The sequence below is a fragment of the Megalops cyprinoides genome, chromosome 3 (assembly GCF_013368585.1).
Source record: "Megalops cyprinoides isolate fMegCyp1 chromosome 3, fMegCyp1.pri, whole genome shotgun sequence".
Taxonomy (NCBI): Eukaryota; Metazoa; Chordata; class Actinopteri; order Elopiformes; family Megalopidae; genus Megalops; species Megalops cyprinoides.
The window spans coordinates 31,112,175-31,136,434 of NC_050585.1; the positions used below are offsets into that span (position 1 = coordinate 31,112,175).

Below are 24,260 nucleotides of genomic sequence, written 5' to 3' on the forward strand. Positions count from 1 at the left end.
CCTGTGAACAGTCAGGCCAGGAAATAAAATAGAAGTCAACAGTTGTCTGTTTGATTTAGAGTGCAGCGCTACAAGGGTACAGAGTGAGCTTTCCTTTACGAGGGCACGCTGGCAGGTGCTCTTCGCCTGTAGCTCGTTGAGTCTTTCTTTTTGCTCTTTCGGGTCCAAGCGAGAATGCCAGTGATCTTTCAAGCCAGGAGCCAGCTGGGAGAAGGGAGCCGGGGCCAGTTTGCCTTCTCCTCCCGTGTTTATGGAAGAGATCTGGAAGGGGCCATTCCCCCCCTCACGCTCCCCACGTCTCTATTTACTTTACCACGTCCCCCTGCCAAGCAGTGAGCTCATAGCCGCCCGCAGGAACCTCGCTTCATCACAACAGCCCTCTCAATCTGGTGGAAGTTTTATTTGAGTGCTCTGCCCGGTTACCTGCTCACCAGAGCATTGTAAGGCCCGTATTTCCTTCCCAGCCCCCGGGATCGGTAATGCTGCAGGAATGCAGGAGCTCCTCTGGGACTGGGAACGCCGGTGGCTAGGGCTTCCTCGGAGTTTGCAGGAGCTTTACCCACAGTGGATTTTTCCTCTTCATAAATGTCTCTTCGTCTGAGCTGGTCTGTGGGAAAATAGAGCTCAACATCCCAAGGATTCAGAAATCATCCTTGTGACTCCATGCATGCTCGGTTCAACCAATTAATCAACAGGGCTCCTTTTCAAGCATAAAATTAATATCCCTTTCCAGGCATATGGATATGTTAATGATCCAAGGTTGCTGGTGGTTTTTCATCAAACAGTTTTAGGTGTCCTTTAACATAAAATATCTTCAGAAGGGCTTATGATCAGGTGTGTTTCCATGGCATTGTTTGTGTTGGGGGAGGGGGTTGTCACATTAGATGCAGTGGTCTTCTTTAGGCAGTTAGATGGGGGTACAGAGATCTGCAGATGTCCCTGGCCCAGGGGATGGCATCCAGAGAACAGCAGTGTCTTTTAACGAGACCAGGAACAGTCTTCACATGTGCCCTTGTGTATCATCTTCACAGGCCATATGTCTCTGTCATAAATCTGTCTTCAGACTGACCCCCGTGGTGGGTGCTGGGTGATAAGTGGCCTCTTACCCTGCACCACATGTTATGCCATTGACAATTTAATAAACGGTTCAATAATGCAAGCTAGAACAGTGTAATACATTTGTCACAACTTGACTGAGATTAGACTCAGTATTTTTATTGGTGTCAGGTCAGTCAGTGGAGACATGTCTTCTCGGGATTGCAAATCAGTAAGCTGGGAGATATGTGCTATGAAAATGAGAAATGGTGTTTTGGATTTATAACCCAAGACACTGCAGAGCACGATCCCCCCAATCCAGACCAGCCTAAGATGTCAGTGACAGGTGCAGAGAAATGAAATGCAGCATCAGAAAAAAACATGTCCTCTTTTTTTCCATGCTATGATTATTCGTCTCTCTCTATCAGGATAACATTGTCTAGCAGGTCAGTAATCAAATAGCAGCTCCAGGCAGGAAGATCGTAAGGCTTTATTAATGGTGACAGCCAGGAAACTTAGTTGAATTATGCCTTAATGGCTTAGTAGTGGTCAATTTTACATGGCAATATAAGATGTGTACTCTTGGAAAAAAATGGAAATGGAATGTGTTGCAGGCATATGAGCAGGCAGATCGAAGGAGAGCTCTGTCTGGAGAGGTAATTACTCTACCTGACTGGTGAGCGGTGGGTATGACGAGTCCCTCCAACACAGGCAGCCAGACTTAATTGCTTCTATATGTGGTTAACCATGAAAGCCCCCTGCTATTTCATGCATTAGGTGGTAAATGGCTCAGTGCAAGGTGTTGTGGCCGTGTATTGGAGTGCCTGATAACAGTCCCTTTTCTAATCTTGCCAGAAAATGACTGTGGCAACCCTGCTTCATGATGACTAGTTTGTCTGCCCCCTCACTAAAAATGAGTCCTTTGCCACCTGCCAATGATGACAAGAGAAGTTCTTATAATTAATGTAGTCTCCAGGCAAGAGGGGATATCCCATCTTCCCCTGCCATATTGTACCAGATTGGGTGGTCATACAATCAGGTAGAGGTAGTGCTGTGTCCCAGACAGTGATGGGATTCCATAACTGACTGATCTCTACCAGCTGACTGTACTAGGAAAGGCTTGTCTTATCCCTATGCCCTGTGTACAGCTATGACATTGAAGTAAAGGAGCTATTTCCAAGTTTCTGGGGGATTCTATCCTCTTATATCACAGTTCTTCCTGTAAGTGATAAGAACCACAGACAATAAACAGAGATTGTTATACCACAGAGAGCAGCAGTGTCCCTATTGGGTATGAATGTTCCAGGTAATGACCGCGCAGCCAGAGGTCACAGGCTCAGGCAAGATGTGCCATTAAAATAAGACAGCATTTATGAGAGTGTGTGGAGCATGTACCCCCATCACACACATACACACACTCACATACTCACATACCACAGAGGTGGTAAAGTGTATTTAGAATCTTGCTAATTTGTCCGGTCCTCAGAGAGAGACAGAGAGAGACAGAGAGAGAGCAGAGGAGCCAATGCAGTTCGTGCTTCAGCATGAATTCCAGACCATATGATGCCTGTCAGTTCCAAGTCTGACCCCTCTCCCACAGGAAGGGAAAAGCACACCCTGCTTGAATTAACACCGGTCTGTGTTATCCCTGAGTACACGGAAGGACTGCCGCCAGTGTCAGCGCTGGTTTAGAGGAGGATTGAGTAATGGGTCCCTGAAGAGCGAGACCTGGGTAAATCCAGGAAGATGTTGAGCCTTCGTTATACCGCCGCGCAACTGTGATATCCTCTTTAACCCGGATTAGGGAGTTTAGCTCTTCTGTCTGTGGTTGAACAGTCAAAAGCCACTTACATTAACAGCTAAGCTCATTACGGTGCTGTAGAACCCACGTAGAGTTTCAATTGGGTATATGTGAAACAATTCAGTTTTACGAGCAGTGCAAAGGGTGGCTCTCGGTGCTGTTGATGTAGTCTCATGATTATCCTCAGGGTAAAGCAGTTGCAAAATAATTACATTGTTTTGATATTTTATTAATCCTGACCAGATGTGACCATCAAAGCACAACTAGAACAGGCTGCCAACTTCGGAGCGATCTCCCAAATTAAAAATACAGAGAGTTCCTCTCAAGTTCAGAGGTTTTTTTTTTTTTTTGAAAATGTAATCCATCAATTAAAACAAACACAGGTTTCTTTGTGATGTTAGTCATTCCTGGATCCTACGCGTCTATTGAGCAACCTGCATCGCTGTGTCGCTCCGGTGATATTTTATTCACAAACACCACCTCATGCACGTATGCTGGGCCCAGAAAAAAAAAGAAGCAAATAAGTAAGGTAAGCAGAGAGAACGAGGGAGGATTGGGGGGGTATTGCGGAGGTGAAAACGGAGTGGCGGCTGAGTGCACAGCTGACTGGGGAGGGGCCAGGGGGGAAAGTGTGGCAGGGACCCAAGAGGTCACTTTGGATTTATTTGGTTTCCAGAGAAAAGTAAGATGTGATTTATCTGGTGCCCATTAATCTGTCAGCCGGAGACGGGGAGTTGGCAGGCCAGGAAACCGCGCTGCTCGGGACTTGGCAGCCGCCGTCCCCGCACAGCTGGCTTCTCGCTCGCTCTTTCCAGCCTTTGATATCGATATAGACGTTACCAAAAAACACCCCCCCCCACCCGCCTGCCTCGTCAACGTCCAGCCATTGTTCAGCTCCGCGCTCCGACAAGCTGCCCAAATACACACCCCTCCAGCTACCTGACCCTCACCTGCAGCGGGGGCCGCTGACCCTGTGTCCCAAATCGCACCTGGCCCCGTCCACAATTTCGCAAATAGCACAGAGCTGGCGTATGTAACTGTCAAACAGATGACTGGAACCTGGCTTCGGCAAAACAGCAGCACAGCTGCACACATTGCCGTTGGATTGTTGCGTGTCAGTCAGGTTTTTTGCCTGTTGTTTTGTTGTGTTTCTTCTGTTTTGTTTTGTCTTTTTTGTGGCTGTTTTGATCTTTTTTTTCTTGTGGAATTCCTGCATGGCAGAGCTGTGCTTGTTTCTTTTTTTTACCAATCTCAGTCAATTTAGTTGTACAGCTTATGATTAGATATTAGACAGCCTGTCACAGCTGTTATTATTATAGAGACTGTGCTTTTTGTCATGAGAATTTAATGACGCTGTGGGTGGAATATGGAGATTTGCAGATTTTGTCACTTGTAATTAAAACTCACAGTAAGTACCCCATTCCTCAACACTGCACTCTGTTTAAAGAATGTGCTGTTAAACAGACGCTGAACAGGAACAGTGTGGAGAAGTCTTACCTGTTCTGAGAAGGGTGGTACCCTACAGTTCACTTGAGGAACACTTTGTACATTTCTTGAGGAGTTCCACACACAAACTTATGTGTATTGCATAATATTGTATTCTGCATTTGCCGTATATGGGAAAAATTCACAGGCATGTTATTTTGCTTCAGATTACAATAACATAAGAAACATTTCCCCACATATTGTGCTTTTGTCCAGTGGGAATTCATGGACTTCCATGGCTGCTACTCTCTTATTTTACAGCATTTGCACTTTATTGCTTGCAACATGCATTTGTCTGAGCTAGTTCAGCAAAATGGGCAACAGAAAAGCAAAAAGTGTCCCTGTATGAGCTGGCTGTGCTGAAACAGGGCACCTGGGGTGCCTGAAGCCCCACAATGTGCAGGCCCCACGGAGGGCAGCTTTAATGGGCACGGCTCCAGTCCTCCCAGGCTTCAAAGCCCCCTCTCACGAATCAGATCGCGAGGGCCGCCTTTCAAGTCATCAAAGGTCTCGGAGAAGCCAGGGTTGTTGGGAGTGCAGGGGAGCTGGGCCCTTTTGCAGTGGATGCGGTCCTGAGGAGCGCATTCTGAGTCTCTACAGTCCCACGCTGGGTTCTTAAAAAAAGCGCAGAGGGGAGGGGGGCTGAGCTCTGACAGCCCCCTTTTCAGATCTCTGCTGCAGGAGAGCAGGCCACAGATCTGAAGGATGACATTTCTAATAGCACGGCAGAGAGCCCTCGCTCGGCGCACCCCGGCCAGATCAGCCCGTAAGCAGCGGGTCCGTATGCCAAGAGGCCTCTTTCACATCCAGCTTCTCTCTGACAATTCAGAGAGAGATGAGGGAGAGACCAGTGGCGCTGATCTCTGAGCTTCCGACACCTCGCTTAGTCTGCGGTACAATGCACCAGACTGATGCATTTCAAAGTAGCAAGGGCATGAATATTTCATACAAGAAAGAGCATCGGACTGCAGTCACCTTTCCGGGAGAAACTTTGATATGCATTTACAAGTAAAATACTGCCTTGTAGATCAGGGCCTTGCCGTTGATTATAATAGAATATTCACTCTCAGCAAAGCCTGCAACACATAATCATCCATACATTTTTTTTCTCTCTCTGTCTCTCTTTTTTCAACAATTGGAAAACAAACATAATTGTTTCTTTAGCCACAACAGAGAAAATGGCATTGTTTTCCTTTTCAAGACCTCCTCTGAACCCTGTGAGTTTCAGCCTGTTATTTTCCAGGTGAAGCACGGGATGCTTTCACAGATGCAATCAGTGGAGCTCATTTTACCACCTTGTTACTGTATCAGCGGAGGTCACGGCAACTTAATACAGCCCTGATTTCAGTCCATTCTCGCGTTGTTTATTTCATATATGACTCCCTGCCAACAGAGGGGGGAAATTTGTTTCCCGCAGTTGTGTCTGACAGACAGGAGCAAACGATGACACGGCATGTCTCGGTTTGACAGGAGCCGGCTCCCTCACCGTCTCCTCTTCCCACTCACCACTGACAGACTCTCAGTCCCTTCAGGCCACTCGCACTCTACCTCTCTCTCCCTCTTCTTCTTTGTCCAATCCGCCCAACTACATATTCCATTTTTTTTTTCTGTCGCCGTCAAAGTCAGCAGAATTTGCTCATATTATTTGTCACTCGGTCTGGCTGCTTTTGCTTTCATAACCTACGGGCAAAATATTTTGCTGGCCTGCGTGTGGGGCTGTCAGGGCTTGTGGACTGGCTTTGTCACATCGCCTCATAAATCCCTCTCCCCCTCCTCACTGCCTTTCAGAAGGAATATTAATCGAGCTGCGAGAGAGCGCTCTCTGTTGCCTCTGATCAGGTCTGTCCCAGTAGTCTGCCTGGTAGTCTTTACACTAAGTGACACAGCAGTCAAATTTATGGCTGGAAAAGAAAAATAACCTGAATCAACACTGCCTTCGGCCTAATGGCTGGATGAGTGTGTTATCAAATATATGCATACATTGACCAATGAAGGGAAAGATGCATTACATAATAGAACCACCTCCCCAGATTATGGCAAATGCTTTATTATTGCAAGAGGGTCATGTTGTTAATGGTTTTGTGCTGCCCGAGCACTGTGGATGCCCCTGTTATATCTGAGCACCAGTTATGAATTAAGCGCATCCATAATGTCACCATATCTATACTTAAAACTGAGGATCTTTTAGAAAGAGAAATATATACAATAGTGATGAGTTCTGCATTGCCATAAACCACATCACTTTGTGGCAGTTTCCTAATAAAATTAAATGAACATGGTCATATTTAATGTGCTTAAGGAAACCCTGCTATTGTTTTAGTTTCTGCAACGTTAATGATAATTTTCTATTTTCTCCTATTTCAACAATTGCTTCATGATCTGTAAAGAATTCATAAGAATCATTTGAATTGAGTAGGTAGGACTGGCAAAAAACTGAAGGATTGCTTTCTTTTAAATCTCAGTGAATATCTGAGAAATAACTGTATAAATCCATGCCCTAACATGTATGTACTGTACATCTCCCAGTCTATTATCGATTATTGTCAGCATTATTACAGATGATTTTGACAGACACTTTGAAGCTGTGATTAACATCTGTCTCACTAAAACTTCAAAGTCTCTGGATGAAAATTAGTCAGGTTCATCCAGCTGTTTCTTTAATTATTATCAGTTAGGAATAAACAGCAAATGTCAAATAAGGGCTGCCATAATTACAGTAATAATAAATGTACTCTGTGAATCATTGACACAAATCTCCTTTGATTTGGTATTGCAGTGTCAACTGTGAGTAAACGTGCTGAGAAAATATTTGCAGTGAATGTGACGGCAGTCTTCAACACAATATGGATGGCATATGTAATGAGGTAGACCAAAGTAAAAGGAAAAGAAGCCGGGACGCGTTGCCGGATGGCAGGGTGGAATGTAAAATGCACCAGGCATAACTTAAAAGAGTAATGGGTACGTCAGGGGGAGGCACTGTTTTTGCACAGGAAAAAAGAGACTTTATTTTTGTTAAACCAGGAGTGTTTCTTGTAAATGACATTCCAAACGATATTTATCAAAGTGAAAAGGTGGAGAGAAAAAAAACCTACTACTCGCATTCATGTTTCATGTCTTCCAGGCAACACAGCCTGCAGTTCCAGGAGAATTATATATGTACACTTCAAGAGAAGAGCTGAGGTTCTTCTTCATCTATCTTACAGATTTGTGTGTACACATAAACATACACACACACACACACACACACACACACACACACACACACACACACACACACACACACACACACACACACACAAGCACATACACAGACAGACAGACAGACATGCACACACATATGTAAGCACGCCTGCATATAATTGTTAAAATGGCTAAAAACAAGTTGACATGCATTCAGCTCCAGACAAACAAAGGTTGTCTTCTAAAGTACACATTGGTTCATTTAGTTTTCTGTGACCTACTTTTTCCTCTTTGTTTGAGAGTCAAATCCATTGAACCAGCCATGATTGCTTGGCTTTGTTGGAAGTAGAATCACCTTCCCATGTGTAGGTAATAGCAGGACAATTGTTGCTGAGGGCTTAAGATTGCATTTACACATTTTATTTATGGGGAGGAGCACAACAGTTTACAGGGAAGATATATCCATAGCATACACATCTCATCTCACATATGCGTAATGTACACTTACACTTACATTACACTACGTACATTTAAAGCTTGCTTTGATTTTTCTTTTATTTTCAGAAACTAAGGGTCATAAAAATAAAGAAACATGAAAAAGTAATACATGGTTGTTTTATCAATAGCATGACTGTATTACTTGCTGATTCTAAGGAGCAATGCTACTCAGCTCCCTCTCATTGAAGATATTACCATAATGCACACTTTGGCATAATTTCAACAAAGCCACTGAGCAGTGAGTGCTGTTCTTTGCTTTGGAAATAAAACAGCATTTTGTGACCTGTCCAAATACGATGCTGCATTCATGGGTTGGACAAAAACCAAGAAATTTGGTTATGGTCCAGAAAGGATTAATTAAATGCTAAGAACGGGCAATGTATGTAGAGGTGTGTGTCAAACAGAGCCTTCAACTTGCCTTTTGTCTTTCTGCCCCAGATGGACTGGCTACCTCATGAGTCTACTGTTTAGCTTTTAGGAAACCCCATTGGGCTATAATGAGCCCCAGCTGCAGAAGCTGGACTTCAGCTGAACCAAATAGGTGCAGAGTACCCAGAACACCTGTAGGACTGCTCTCCTGTTTCACCTCTCAGATTCAGCCTGTATAAGACTGTAATAACAGTCTTACAGTCAAATTATAGTTATAAACAATGCATCTCTGTACATTTTAAATAATATTGTTTGAGTGCTGTCACATAATAATCTTGAAAACATATGTAACTATGGTTCTGAGAATCTTCAGTCCCTCCATATTTATACTGTGGACATCTAAAACTAAAATGTCTGTATTACATGGAAGATCAATCTGATTACGTCTGGACTGGCCCGAATAATTTTATTTTTAAATTTAGTTTAAAAACTTAACATTAACCTAGAGATGGACAATTGATTGTTATTCAGTGTTACACATTTAATAATAATTGCCGGTACTGCTGCCATGTTCACCACCCTGGATAGGGGTCTGCTGTGCAGCTAAGGGATTTGTAATTAGATGATAGCAGAAAACAATAGTTATGTCATTAAGTGGCCTTCATCTCTGCTATTGTGCAGCTGTTGGCAGACTGCAGGAAGGGGTCAGGTAGAGTATGGGGGAGACACTGCCCCATAAGTAGGGCATAGGACTGGATGCTAGGAGACTGTAGCTAAAACACAAATGTGACTGTGGTTCTATGAACGAAAGATCACTGTCAGTGACAGTGCTTACTGAATGGATGTGTCACTGTTTTACACTTTCAATGTTGATTATTTAATAATAATACTGTGAGCCTTTTAGAACTGCCCTCCTATGGAAGTGCCATAGGAGGATATGTTTTTCCCCTCTCATGTCCAATGCCTTGCCTGTAAAATGTATCTTTAGTTATGTGATATAACGTGCTTTCAATGTCTGTGACAATATCAACCAGGTTTGCTGATCAACCAATCAAGTTTGGAAGAATCTTCAATCTTTTCATATATAGACATTTTATGCAGCCAAAAATGTTGGGGGGCAGAGAAAGACTAGAAGCTGTATGCCAGGGGATGATGGGATTATCATGATATTTTCAGTCACCCACCTTTTAGTCATCTACGTTTATTATATTACATTATTAAAGGAAATTTAGTTAAACAGCTGGCTAGACATTCTAATTCACACAAAAAGTAGACATAGCCAAAATAGACAAAGTAACAAGCTAGCAATAACAGAAGATTTGTGGTAACAGAAGATTTGTGAGTACATTATCAATAATCATGCAACTGTAGTTAGCTACACTCCCTTGCACAACTGGTATATGGTGTGGAATACTCCATCGGAGCTTTAATCTTGTTTCGTTGTCATGAGTCCACAATTTCAGCTTGTAGGTGGCCATAATCAGCCCCAAAAGCAGGGAATCTGTATACCTTAGATAGACATTCTAATTCACACAAAATTAGCTATAAAGCTAGAAATAGCTTACAAGATGTTTTGTAGGTGTGATATCTGTATAAACAGTGAGCATAAAAGTTCCCGTTTACAAATTCTTCCTTCTGTACCTACGTACCACGTTTGGTGTGAAATATTCCTTCTTTTCGTGCAAACCACAGAGATTACGCTAACCCTACCCTAAAAAAGAAACTGTTAAACCTTTCCATAAATTTAAGCCATATTTAAAGGAAATATACCAAAAAAGGAAATTATTTGTCACAAAAGCTTTTCCTCTCGCCGTTGTATTCACTGTGAACTAGTACAAACAAGAAGTCACTTTTCCACTGGAAATAAATTTAAACAGTTTGTGGCATGCCTTTGACACAGACACCATGAGAAAAGAGAGTTCTGGAATGTGTGCGTCAACGGAAGGCTGTAAGATCACACAAGTACCAAAGCTGCTTTATACTGCGCTTTCTCTAGAAAGAAAACACATTCTCTGCCACTTGCACAAAACCATGTTCATTACTGATTATGAAAATGTTTATTTACAAGGCTCAAGTTCATTTATAATTGATTCACAATTAGTATTGAATGTTTACGTGTATGGAATTTCATTTAACAGAACATCATGATGTGGGTTGAGTTTTTGTTGTCATTTATTTTTGAGGATTCCGAGGTGACATAGATTATAAGAATATGACAGGCTTGGGAGGGTTACTTTTAATATGTATTCCACTACAGATTACAGAATACTTGACCTAAAATGTCATTTGCAATGTATTCTGTTAGATTACTCAAGGCAAGTAACGTAATCTAAATACTTCGGATTACTTTCTGAATACTGTGTTGTTAATTTTTAAAAGTATGTAAGTAAAAGTGTGAATGTGGCATATACTGGTTGGGTGATTCTCACAAACTATGTCCAAGTGATGTCAAAATCTAAATAGCTAAACCTGAGTAATTTTTTACTGCAGTACATAAAGTACAGTCTATATTTTTTGATTATGATAACATTTCACATAGAAAAAAACATTTAAACTATTTCATGAAAGTTTTATAAGGACGTGCACCAGTATAATTCATCCGACTAAGGTTCTGATCGGTTATTTTTAGAATGTCCACTTAGCATTGTTGTGGCTAATGTTTTGGCACCCCCATGTTAAGTCAATGGGCATTTCATCACAGTTTCTTCAGAACTGTAAATGTTAATTTAAAAAATGTACATTACACAGAAACATGAGTTAGAAAAGGTACAAGCCACCCTAAATACATTGTGAGTGAGAAAGGAGTATCTTAACAATTTAATGTATGATATGCACAGTGTAAAATTGTTGGAGTAATCGCAGTTTTGAACATGTGAAATTTCACTTGTCTTGTCACTGCATCTACACGTTAGCTAGTTAGCTTTAATACTATACACCTACTAGCCTACTAGCTAGCTGAATAGCTAATCCAGTGCAGCCAAACTATGTAAAATAGCTAGCTAGTGATCAATATCAGCTTAAATAATGAAAAAGAAAACTTACTTCAAGATGCTTCTTCAGGTTAGAGGTCAATTCTTTTGAAGCAGAGAGCAGTTTGGTTGCTGGCAAACATAGCTTGCATTGTACTCTTATGTTGCGACCTTTGCCAAATTTGAAAGTAAAATGGTCCCAGTATTTCCATGACATAAACGCGATGCGCTGGTTGCTTTCTGTCTCACTCTACATTCTACTGTCTTGCAGGCTGCACGCTTTTTTCTTCGTTTTTTTGTGAGGGGCATATGGGATATACACCCCGGAGTTGCTTATCATTGGATAGATTTTCCAACTGAATAAACATTAAATGAAAAAAATTAATGAAATTAAATGTAAAAATCCAATGTATTCCCTTCAGTAAACTAAATATTTTTAAAATATAACTCTAATTTGATTACCATCAATTTAAATGGTAACTGTAATGGAATACAGTTACTCATATTTTGTATTTTAAATACGTAACGCCGTTACATGTATTCCATTACTCCCTAATCCTGGAATATGAATTCAGAATGTTCTCCCCTGTCTTGGAATACCCCATGTGTCTCAAAGTCTCAGTTGATTCCATGTTTTTCGTTTCTTGTAGGTTTTTTCTGTGTGTGTGTTTGTGTTTGAAGCTGACTCTCATTTAAATGTCATCATGCCATCATAGATGTTTATGCTTCGCCATCTGTCTTTGATAAATAACTTGAGTTTTATCTGCTAAAAGAAAGGAGGCAGCTCTCCTAAATGCTTAATAGTTAAAGCCTTGACAAGAGCAAGTTAGCTTTGAATCCATGAGCTCCTCCTTGTGGTTTCAAGTTCATTATTAATCCACTTTCTTCCTGTAGTTGTCACTCACAAAAGCAGATACTGCACTCACAAATACACTAAACAAATGCACATTCCTAAACTTAAACATTTTCCCAATGAAAAACAAAACCAAAAAAAAGGGAAAAGATATTTCTTGCATTCATTTTGAGCCAATGGAGAACTTTGCAGGTTGTGTTTACCACAGTATAATCCTGCCTAACTAAACATGTCTGTGTTACATGGAAGACGGATTTGATTATGTGTGGTCTGGCCTGAATGATTTTATTTTCATGGAACTTTGTGAAAAATACATCTATAGATTGACAATTGATTATCATTCAATAGCATATTATAACAGCAGCTGGTATTGCTGTCATGTTCACCATCCTTGATAGAGGCCCGCTGTGCACAAAAGCATGCACAGCGGGTCACCAAAGGGGGAGGCGTCAGGTATGTCAGGTAGTGTGTGGGGGAGACATTGCCCCACAGCTACGGTATGGGACTGTGTACAATCCCATAATAGCTATATAGCTCTATAACATAGCAATATACAGCTGTATAGCTGTAAGCTAATATAACTAAATCACTGAGGATGTACAGGGTACTAGACACTTGGTGCTGAGGCCTTTCACTGAAAATATGAATGCATGCTTACTTTTTCAGACAGGGGAATGGAATAACCTTGGCATGTTCTTCATTACACACACAGAGCATGGAAGCATTGCATTGAGGCTGTTTCTTTCCGAAATGTTTTGTTAGGGGGGTTGGCAGGATTCATGAGTCCAAAGGTCAACTCAATGAGCAGACTATCAACAGGGTCTGTCCGTGCCTCACAGGTGCGCAGACTGGCAGATGTGGACACAGGGGTCATTGGGTCACTCACCAGGGAGGCTTTTCAAATTCTCCAGTTTCTGCCTCTGAGCCTGATTGGTCTGACTCTGAAATAGCTGTCTTTATCACTGCCAGAGGCAAGGAGACTGGGTCCTCATTCAGGGACATGTTTTGTGTCTTGCCCTTTTAACACCAGCTGGAGGCTGGCGTGTTTGTTTTAAGAGTGACACTAGGTGTGGATTCACAGTACACAAGTGTTCAACCTGCAGTGTCAAGGTAATTAGGAGGTCTGCTTCTGCTGCAAGCTTGCTCTCTAGACTTCCAATAATGCGTTTTTCCCCACTCAGTCGATAGACTCCAGCACTCTTTCAAAACACACTCCACTCAAGCCATTCACATCATGTGTTAGTGAATCCATTTTTCATTTATGTGCGTGTGGGGGGGCATGTGTATGGTGGGGGGTTGGGGGGGGGGGGGTGGTGGTGGTGTTAGAAACACAGGGTTTTAACACTGAAACATTTCAGCGATTAATGTCATTAGTGTTAATCCAGCCTCTAAGCCTTTTACCGACTCTGTGTCATTGGGCTGGAATAATGAAGTGCCATTTTCTGTGCTGGAATATTTTCAAGCCTCCTGTGACAGAAGCCACAGGCAAGTTGCCGGCCAAGTCAAAATGATCCCTGTAGTTCCTAATGTTGTGCTTCTCAATTATCTATCCTGAACTATGCCTCTCCATAAAATGTGCATCATGTGTAAACTACGCTATGCTTAATATCAACTAATCCGAATGGCCAGATTGACACAATAATAAAGGAATTTAATAGATAGAGTACTTCTGTTGTCCCAACAGAGGAAATTAATTATTGCTAAATTCACAAAATTCAGGACAAAAGGGTAATGTTATGCAGCAGTGCTACAGTAAACCACTGACAATACAGTTCACATTTCATTGTATGCAATCCAGAATAGCCAATATGTTTAGCAAAATACACAAACTTAATTTGCACCATTAGCAAGGTATAAGAAAGTGCAATCTCGCATGGAGTTATAAGAAGATGCCAATTATTCATTCCCCTCCTGTGGTCTTCATTATTAAACATTTTCAGGTTGTAGTTTTAGCTCTCTTCATATGATGAGGTAGTTTACAAACAAATGCTCTGGATGATTATTAGTGCTGCTGGTGTCCGCACACAGCAGCCAGATTGATCTTGGACTCTGGATGTAACAAACAAACAAATGATCCCTGTATTTATAGAAATTGCGAAAACCATTGGCTGTAAACTATACTTGCTTGAGCTCTCTCCACTCTTATGATGACATGGGGTTAAAGTGAACTGCAAATAAGCCTAATCTTTTAAAGATAGAAATGAAAATTAGAGTAGCTTTGCTATTGTGGGGATGTACTTGCAAAACAACACAATGAATGAATGTGTTTTGGGAGATGCAAACTTGTGAAATTTTTTTTTAGATCCCGTTAATAAAAACACTTTCAAGTCTAGGTGTGTCACAGACGTGTCTGTGAGGTCTCTGTGTCTACCCCCATTGCCCTTAAATAAATCCAGCCAAGAGTAATGATGCACACAATGCTGCGCGATTAGATTTTTTTTTGCAGCGGCAGCTGGAATGAGCGTGTCAGCATTTAAGCTGCTTGCGCATACACTACACAATGTGCGGCTGGAGATCTGCTCTGGACACCCTGGGGCTCAGCAGTTACACTTTGCCAGTTAAATGGGAAGGGAAAAACCTGATGCCAGAGGTGGGGCATAAGTGCAGAGCTGCAGAGCACCACATACCCACAGGGCTATCTATTATACATGCCCTTTATGCCCGCTTTAGGAAAGGGCGGGCCGTGTCATGGCTTCATGTAGGTAGCACATTACCAGCAAATCTTTGAATGCCACCTGGCAAGGATCCACCTCTCAGAAGCCACAATAAGGACCAAATCTCCCAATATTTGCTGTTGACTTTCTTTTTAATTTTTTTTTTTTTTAACATACTCAACTCTCTTCTGAGAGGTACAAAATCAAAACGGTTTCCAACACGCACACACACACAGATGCTCGTTATTTTCTGCCCTGTAACTTCCAAGTACAAGTTTCTTGTTACTAATAGTAAAAACAGAGGTATGACACGTGGCTGTCTAATGATCTGTCCTGTGTTCCTCAGAGACAGACGAGCTTTGTGCAAGCCTTTATATCCTTAATGAATGCTTTACACCTGTAACAGTGCCAGGCTGTCTGAGAATGAGTTAAAAGCTGCCTGTGCACACAAATGACAGCCTAGGGCATGACTTATGATGTGATGAACCATCTCTGTGTGGCAGGCATGGTGAGGAGAGTCGCCACCCCCGCTGGCTCACTCAGGTTCAGTGTCAATGAGGGCAACGCTGAGCAGTGTGAGCGTTCACTTAAAATGGAACGTGACAGAGAGGCCACAACTGACGGTCATAACACTGTTGAGTTATTTTGTGGGACACGCAGCCACCTTTGCCATGATCCTTTTTGGCTAATTTATACGTGAAATAATTTTAGGACACAGTTAATTGCCACTGTTATGTTGTTAACTTAAAATGAGTCTTTCCCCTCATCATACCAAAAGTAGCGTTTCAATCCAAATGTTGAAACATTGAAAAATATTCAGTTTTTGTTTTATGCTTTGTGTAATTACCTCCAGATTTCAGTTTTCATTTTTTTTCAGATTTTCATTTTTATTTTAGATTTCATTTTTTTTTTGCATAAAGCGTTTTAATCTCCTGCAATTTTCTATGACTAAAAAAAATGAAGTGTATTGGGGGGCTGTCAGGAGCTCGCCTTCCAGGGCCAGGAGAAGAGCATCTAATTCATCATGCCTGTGTGAGACTCTCACTGCACAGGCAGGCCTCTAAGTGAATTAGGACACTGTTGAAGTCAAACAATCGATCAAGGGAATTCTGCTTACCGTAATTGGTTTTGCTAAACGTGATGGTCATAATTTTGAAGCGTGCAGCTTCTGAGGCGGTTGCCGAACCATGGTCCTCAGAGAGGCTCTTTACGACATTAGGGAGGGGCCATAACGGTCGATGTTACACATTTTCAGAGCGAGGACTGTTACCATTTAATAGATTATAGGATTTAATCAATTCTCGAGCGGGAGGCAGAGTGCATTATCATTTTGGAAATCTGCGGCGAGTTTTCCTCCGAGGGATGTATAAAAATAATAGACCGTGCGGTGCACTGAAGCTCATTTAATAACACAGAGGGGCTGAGTGAGGATGGATGAATTATGAACGACACCCTGGCAGCGCCCTCTCTCCTCTCCGCCTCCTCTCTCATCCTGTCACACACACACACACATACACACACACACACACACGCGCGCGCGCACACACAAACACACACACATACACACACACAAACACACTTGCCCTTTGTTGCTACTACAGCATTGAGCAGTGCTTGATTCCTGTCTTGAAGATTTTTTAGGGTGATTTGTTACTTGTGTTTCCTTATGAAAATGATAATGCAGGCTTTATTAAAGCAAGAATTTACAGCACAGAGGTCTGGCTGGCAATATCAGCATGGTGGTTCTGAGCCAGGAAATGAGAATCAGACACAGGCGGTATTGGCGGGAGTAAAAAAATCAAACACAGTCTCCAGAGCACAGCATAGATTTCACTCTCCTCAGACTGCAGCAGAATTTATTCATCCATAATTAAGGATTAAACTTTATTGGAGAGTAAAATGACAGCTCTGCCCTTGAATATTACAGCTCAGAGGGTAACAGAATGTTAATTTAACCTGCTCAGGGTAGTGCGATGGGCCCTCGCCAGCATTAGATGTTTAAATAATCAGAAACAACAAGCAGGGAGTACAAGCCAGGGAGCTGAGCGGCCTTCATTGAGTCAGAGAAGGACTTTGTTGGTCTCGGCTGACTTGGCTCGCCACTGTTTTCTCGACGCTCCCCGCAACAGCTTAAATATCTATGAACTGCGCACCACTGAAACTACTTTGATGAGATGCTCCGTGAAGAGCTGCCCATTTCATTTTTGACAGATTTTTTTTTGTTTGTTTTCTCCTCTCTCGCCGTCTCTGATGTGTGTCTTCCCCAGCTCGCCTCATCAAGTCGGGCGCCTGCGTGTATCTAGCGGGGCCTTTGATCTGGGATTATGGTATAAGTGTAAATAGAAAGAGAAAATCACAAATCGATAGGAGCGCGTCGCTGAAGCTGCCAATGCAGCCAGCCTCAGGCATCCCGATCGCCCCGGTATTGTTTTGTTTTGACCCCTGGAGATCCCTCGGTAGCAAGCTTCACTTTGCTTGTTTCGGCTTATTTTTCCCCCATTTTCTCTCTTTTCCATCAAATGCCGTTAGCAGAAGGGAGAGGGGGTAAAGTATGTTTTGTATGTATTCTATTCTTACTTTCTTTTCTTCTTTTTTTTTTTTACCTCTGGACTCCAGGGAATTAAAAATACCTTAATTACTAGATATGGAATATTTATCGGGTCAATAGCTCTAAATAACGTTAGTTTATTTATGTATTTAGATTTTGATTTCCCACTTGGCGGCTGTTGTTGTTTTCATTTAAGGAATCCTCAGAGTTCATTTCATACCATAATGACTACCATAAATTGGGATTCTGATTGCTTTGTTGCTCAAACAGTTCTTGCTAATGTGAAGATCAACATACAAAGTTGTGGTTGAGTGAAACTGATTTCAGAGAATCGGTACCAGTATTGGAGGACTTTTTTTTTTGTTCTAGTGATTGTGCTGTTTGTGAGACATTACAATGGATTATATCTGCTGTGTAAAGTGTTGCTGTTATAATTACAGTTGTTGTGGATGTCATTGTTACCAAACACCATTGCTGTTGATATGAATACTGTGTCGTTTGTCCTTGTATGTGCATAAGCAGTGTGAAAGGGTTGACCAAGCATTCATTATGATTAGAATGGCTTTGTCAAACCTTTTTCATCTACCAATCGTGCATTATGGTAATTTCAAATAAAGAATGGTATAAATAAAGGTACAGTGTATTATAGTGTATACTGTATATCTACACAGTTGACAGTTTAAATATATATGTATCCAGGTTCATATTTAAGTGGAGCATTTAATGTAATTTTAACATTTTATTTTTAAAATAAAAATGTTTAAGTACCTTGTTTAAATGTATGATGGCAGTGCCTCATGTGGAAATCAAAATTGGGCCTTCAAGCTACAGTTTTTAAACCACTACACAGCTTTTCCATTCATATAGTCCTACTGTTGCCTTTCTGTTTTTTTTTTTTTCTTCTTGAGTTCATTGGATTCAGCTTTATGGTTTCGGGGCTTTGCTAGATGTTCCATTCACTGTCGGCTTTGAGAAGTGATTTGTGATGCTTTATGATGGGCGGAAGGAAAGGAGAGTCAGAGCAGCGCGAGGCTGTGGACAGCAGAGCTCTTTAAAGAACACGGTGAAGTGAGCTGTTTGGAGAGGCCAGGAGTCAACCGGATAGATTAAGGTGAAAGATTGAATCTGCCACAGAGCTGAGAGAAGGCAGCAGCTATTGTTCCAAGACTGACCTTGTTGTATTTTCTCATTGTTCGTCCCAAAGTTCGTCAGATGTCAGCCACCTCCAATAAGGAAAGTCTTTAAAGGAAAGCTGAAAAAGATTTAAGACCTGCCCAAGAGCTATTTTTGCTCGCTCATATCTTTGATTTAGATCAAAGTTAAACTGACACATGGGATGTAATCCTGCCTTTAAACCTCTTTGGCTGGGCCTTGCAATTGAAAGTGCAAATCCCAGAGGCAGTAGCACTCTGCAGAGGGGTATGTATTGGCCAAATTGGCTTAAACCCTTGAATAAGAAAGAGTTTTAGTGACTTTTATAGTCTGTATTGTGGGTGTTTATTATTTCAAGGTTGGTACAGTTTGGCCAAGAGCCTCTGTAATAACGGAGTTTGGGCCCTTGGCCCAGTCTGTCACAACTCAAGATGCAATATTTTCGCTGCAAAGCACGAGCATAAACACATACAACCTTTAGAAATGCATTTCATTTTTCTGTCCTTGGATGCTTTTTTGTCTCCCATGTAAAGCATTCGGAGGTCTTCCTTACCAAAAGCAGCACAGAAATGAGAATTTTATTAGATTAGAAGGCACTGGCCTTTCTGGATTGAGTTAATAAATCAGCGTTGCGCTTGGTCATGACAGACGCGCTGAAAGAGCGTGGAAGAATAACTACGTAGGTGGGGTAGGAGCAAGCCACCTTGTTTGGAGCTATTCATCATGGATCGCCTGAGCCGCTGCTTTGTTTAGAGAGCAATGGTAATACCTTTACCCAGCTTTGACACATAGTAAAGGAACAATAAATGCTTGTTTTGGCAACCAGACAGTAGTCATTATAAATATTTCCAACTGTACGCCCGAGGCATCGTGTGTGCGATGCGTTATACCGCAGACTGTAGCAATACCTGACACATGGCATAAAAGAAATGATTAAAGTTCCTTCTTATAGGTCCCCTTTAGTTTTAGTGTCAGCCATATACCTCCCTGGCATGCTGTGCACCTGGGTCTGGAGGTCATCTTGCAGCAGTTCGTCTCATGCCACATTCCCAACATTCCCAAGGTCCTGTTCATACAGCTAACGTGGTTGCAGCTCATTTGGGAGTGTGATCACTAACCTGTAACCTCTCTGTGCTCTTTCTCAAACCCTGTCTTCAAGCTATTGGCATAGTGACACATGAGCTATGCACTCCAGGTCAAATTATCAGAGCTCAGTATGTGTATGCGTTGTCATGATTTGCTGAGTCCCTCTTTTTAAGTATTACTCATAATATTTGTTGTACTACTTTTACCCCTGATGGCTGTAAATTTGTAAACCAAAAATGCTGGCAAAAAATGCAGCTTCTGCCTGGATTTACATTCATGAGAGGCAATGCGTGACAGCTGTGAATGCGATGTCCCTCGGGGAGTGATGGGTGATGCTTCTTGACAGGGAGGGGAGTAATATCAAAGACAGGGGTGGGGTTCCAGCAAACAGTGCTAGGTTGTGTGCAACTGCACACATTGCTTCTCAGGCATGGTAGAAGGGAGGTGCATCACACACAACCACAATATGAACAAATACAGGGTGAGGAGTCTGCAGAGAAGGAAAGACCTAAACACACTTACTTGCATTTACCTTGAAGCTGTTGGCACTGAAGCAAACTTGCAGAATGTGAACAAGACACAAGAACAGTGAAGCAAACTGGTAAACACGGTGACATCAGATAATAAATAATAAATCGTCCTGTCCCTTTCTCCCTCTTCTTTCTGTGCTCACAGTCTCCCTGGGCCCACAGCTCGGAGCGGCGAGCCGGGACACTCCAGCGGTGCCTCGGGCAGCTCCAGCGAATCAGAAAGCAGCTCAGAGTCGGACTCAGACAGCGAGAGCAGCTCCAGTGACAGCGAGTGTAACGAGGCTTCACGCAGTGCCACGCCGGAGGTATGGCTATCTTTCTGCATCTCACACAGCACCTCCCCTGGAGACAGAGCCATGCCACTGAATCTCCAATAAGGCTAACTCAGAGGTAGAGCTCATTCATTGCATCTCCCAACAGCTTCCATGGAGGCAGACCTACCTCACTGTATTTTCCGTAGGGAGAATTCTAGAGACCACTATGTTAACATCACAGGGCTAAGATGAGGTTTCACAAGGTTATGGTACATTGACATAATGAGGTCCTGAAGCCAGCAGAGGGCTTTTTTCCACAGGGAGGAAATAGACACCATTCTGGAACATATGGATATTCACACGTGGAGTTTGTATCTTCAGGCACATTTTGACTCCTCGTTACAGGGAGGAAAATGGCCTGAACCAGGTCACATGGAGTTTTGTTATAGTATAAGCAATTCAAAAGCAAATACCACTCACTCGATCCAGGCTATTTCTCCCTGTAGATGGAGAGAAGCTAAAGAGTTCTGCTAAAAGCTTAATTGGCTGCTTTCAGCTACCCCATAGTGTTGTGCTCCTGGCACTGCTGAAGTTGTGTAAACACTCTCCATTGTGGCTCTCTGCACCCTCAGATTCCCATGTTACTGGCTGTTGGCCTGATTAGCCAGACTTGTCCTCTCTGTGGATGAGAAAGGGCTTCTGAGTCACAAAATTTGACAAACAATCCAGCAACTTCCAGTGTTACAACCTCTTATGTCATAAAAGTTGTTTCTGTTCATTCACTGAAAAATATTCCCCCCAAAGCGTGGAATGTAAATTCATATGTTTTCTAAAAATGGAACAGTGTGAAAGATTACATTTCATGAGAGCTTGCATCAGTGTGTCAGATTGAACATTGGGCTAATGTGGCTTACACTCCTCAGCCTTAATGTTTCATTATGTAGGCTGTCCGCGGTGAACAATTATTCTCCGAGCAAACTGCCATCATTTTTGAAAAATCACTCAGGACCATCATTTATGATTTCATTTGAAAGATTTATCTTTGCATGAAAGCATAATGCTACACACGGCAACAGATGTGGGGTAATATGAGTGATGAAAGCATCTCCCACCCGTACTCATCTAAGAGCCACAAGAATGATACTGGGATCAAACATGTATGAGACCTGTCAATATTTCTGCTGTTTTCATTGATTTTTAGCAGGGGAACTTGAACACATGGTCATTCAATGGCATTAAAACAGGTTGTAGTATGTTTCAACAGGTAGAATACTATTTTAATTTTTTAACACTTTTTATGAATTAATTTTTACTGCCCGTCTGCAGCCCGAACCTCCATCAACAAATAAGTGGCAATTGGACAAATGGCTGAACAAAGTGAATCCCCACAGCAAGGCTCTGATTAGCACCCAGCCTGAGAGCCATGGGATTAGCCACTCTCAGCCTGATGATGGCCAGGCGGACGAGGCCCATGGTCCAGGAAAGGGCAAGCCAGGTGTGGCTCTGTCGCAGCCTGATGCTAAGGAGAGGACACTGCTCAGCCCCGTTCGGGAGAAGGGGAAGCCCCGGACAGGCCAGAAGACCCCTGAGGGCAAGGGCACAAAGCTCAAGTCCCCACCCACTGTGGAACTGGCCCCGCCCCGAAGGACCACGGGGAAAAAGCAGCCCAAGAAAGCGGAGCGTGGTCCCAGTGGGGAGGAGCACAGCTGGCCCAAACCCAGTAACCCCAGTGCCACCCCTAAGGAGAAGGAGCCGCCCCCCCTGGAGTTGCCGAAAGCCCGGACCAAGGGTGCCAATGGCAAGACTGCCCCCAGGAAAGAGCCCCGCCCCACCACAGCACCTGCCCCCGCATCGGACAAGAAGAAGCATCGGGGGCCCACCAAGATTATCCCAAAATCCAGGGAGTTCATTGAGACGGAGTCCTCATCGTCTGAGTGCCACTCTGACCCAGAAGAGCAGGTGAAGATCCCACCCCCTTGCCCTGGTCCTAGTAGCATGGGCCTGCTGAAAGCCAAGGACTGCAACAGCAATATCCTGAGCGTCAGTAGCCTTACCAGCACCAGCAGCACCTCCATCCCGGATCCAGGGGCTGCAGACCTTCTGGAGGAGCCCCTCTTCTCCCCCATTCCGCCAGTCCAGAGCGCTCTGCTGTCCCCGCTCAGGGACCTGGAGGAGATCAAGTCTCTGTGGGTCAAAATCGAGCTCAGCCTCTTGTCCAGGATCCCAGGGCGGGACCCCCCAGATATGCCCCCCGTGAAAGCGGAGCCACGGGAATCAAGCACCAAGCACAGACGGCAGTCCCCCGCTGCCACCCCATCAGAAAAAACCCCCAGTAAATCCAAGAGGAAACACAAGGCAAGTACTCCACCCTGTCACTCTGTCATGTGACCCTAGACACACTCTCCTTGTGTGGCATTGAGTAGCGTTACCATTTTACCCAGGATACCACAGAAGTAAAAGCCCATGAAATCAGCTGCAAGTGACAGAAAGAGATGAAAACCTTCATATTGTTCTGTTTTCACCTCCACAGTCTGAGAGCTGTGACACAGTAGGCGGGAACAAGAAGTTGCGGTTGGAGAAAGAGACAGCACTGCTTCCTCCTTGTATATCCCCCATACACAGCCACAAGCTCACCAGCACAAAAGAGTAAGCCTCTCACTTTTCCCACTATGCTTTTCAAGACAACTCTCCCCTTGCTACATGCTGGCAAGAATTGATGACTCAGTGGTAGAAACCTTGCAGACAGCAATCAACACTCACAATATGTAGGTTAGTGCTGGTTGCCAGCTCTTCAAATTGAGTGCTCTCGCTGAGTCAGGAGGAAGGTAAAAACTGAGAACTACAGAGACCATGCAAAGTCATGGTTTGGCCTAGTCTGTGTCTGTGGTCATTTGTGTCATGGTAGTCAAATTGCATCATGTTAATTTCACAGTGACGGGAACAGAACTCCCCAACAGAAATAGTACAGAGCAGCTCTACTGTTTTTCAAAGGGGCATCTCATGCTGAAGGTTTCTAGGTCATTCTATTATTAGTAGTAATATAATTATTAATTTTTTAACCTTTGAGACACCTTTGAGCTTGCAACAGCAGGAGCTTTGAGCTTTTCAACCCAGATTTACCACTTTCCCAAACCCAGTTCCCTAACCACACTGCTGGCTGTTGATGTACTTCATCACTGCACATCTATTGAAAGAACTGAGGAACTCCCCAAAAATCTTCTAATACTAGAGCCTACAATATTACTGTGTATGCATATATGCATACACGTGTGCTTGTGTGTGTGTGTGTGTGTGTGTTTGTGTTTGTGTGTGTCTTTCTTTTCTTTTGTTTATAAATCCTAGACTGTTAATATAAGTCACACAGGGCATATGCAGGGGTTTTCAGGACCCTTCTTAAGGTTAGCATGTGGGTTAGCTCTCTGCAATTTCACTAATCTGTATTTCACCTTCACAAGTAAGGGCATTTGTCAAATGAATAAATGAAAGCAATATAGAAAATTCAGTTCTAAATGGGATCTCTTATACCTAAATACTTCAGCTGACTTTGTAGATCAGTTGGTTCAGAAGGAATCATTAGTTTAACAGAAGTCTTACTGGTTTGCTTATCTACCAGATGAAGCCATGCAACATTTCTCAGGGAAAACATATTTTTTCATTGTGTACCATATAAATACAAAATCCTTAATCATTCCATGTACTTTGGAGTTTGTATTTGGCATAGTCACATCTAAGCTATATATGTACGCTATAAAGCCAATGTACATTTTTGGCCCAGTTCACACGTTTGGCATAGCCAGTGGCACTTTCTTATTGCCTTACCAAACACCTTAAAAACCAGTGTTAGTG

At 42.8% G+C, this 24,260-nt stretch overlaps 1 protein-coding gene across 1 annotated transcript in view; it reads left to right on the forward strand.

Annotated features, from left to right (window-relative positions):
- The window catches only part of LOC118775435 (AF4/FMR2 family member 2-like), a 164,620-nt gene that overhangs the window by 129,581 nt on the left and 10,779 nt on the right, over nt 1–24,260 (forward strand). Inside the window, exons 10-12 of the mRNA XM_036525349.1 lie at nt 20,306–20,465; nt 21,741–22,769; nt 22,945–23,060. Coding sequence (XP_036381242.1) covers nt 20,306–20,465; nt 21,741–22,769; nt 22,945–23,060 — 1,305 coding nt within the window. The remainder of the gene's footprint in view (nt 1–20,305; nt 20,466–21,740; nt 22,770–22,944; nt 23,061–24,260) is intronic.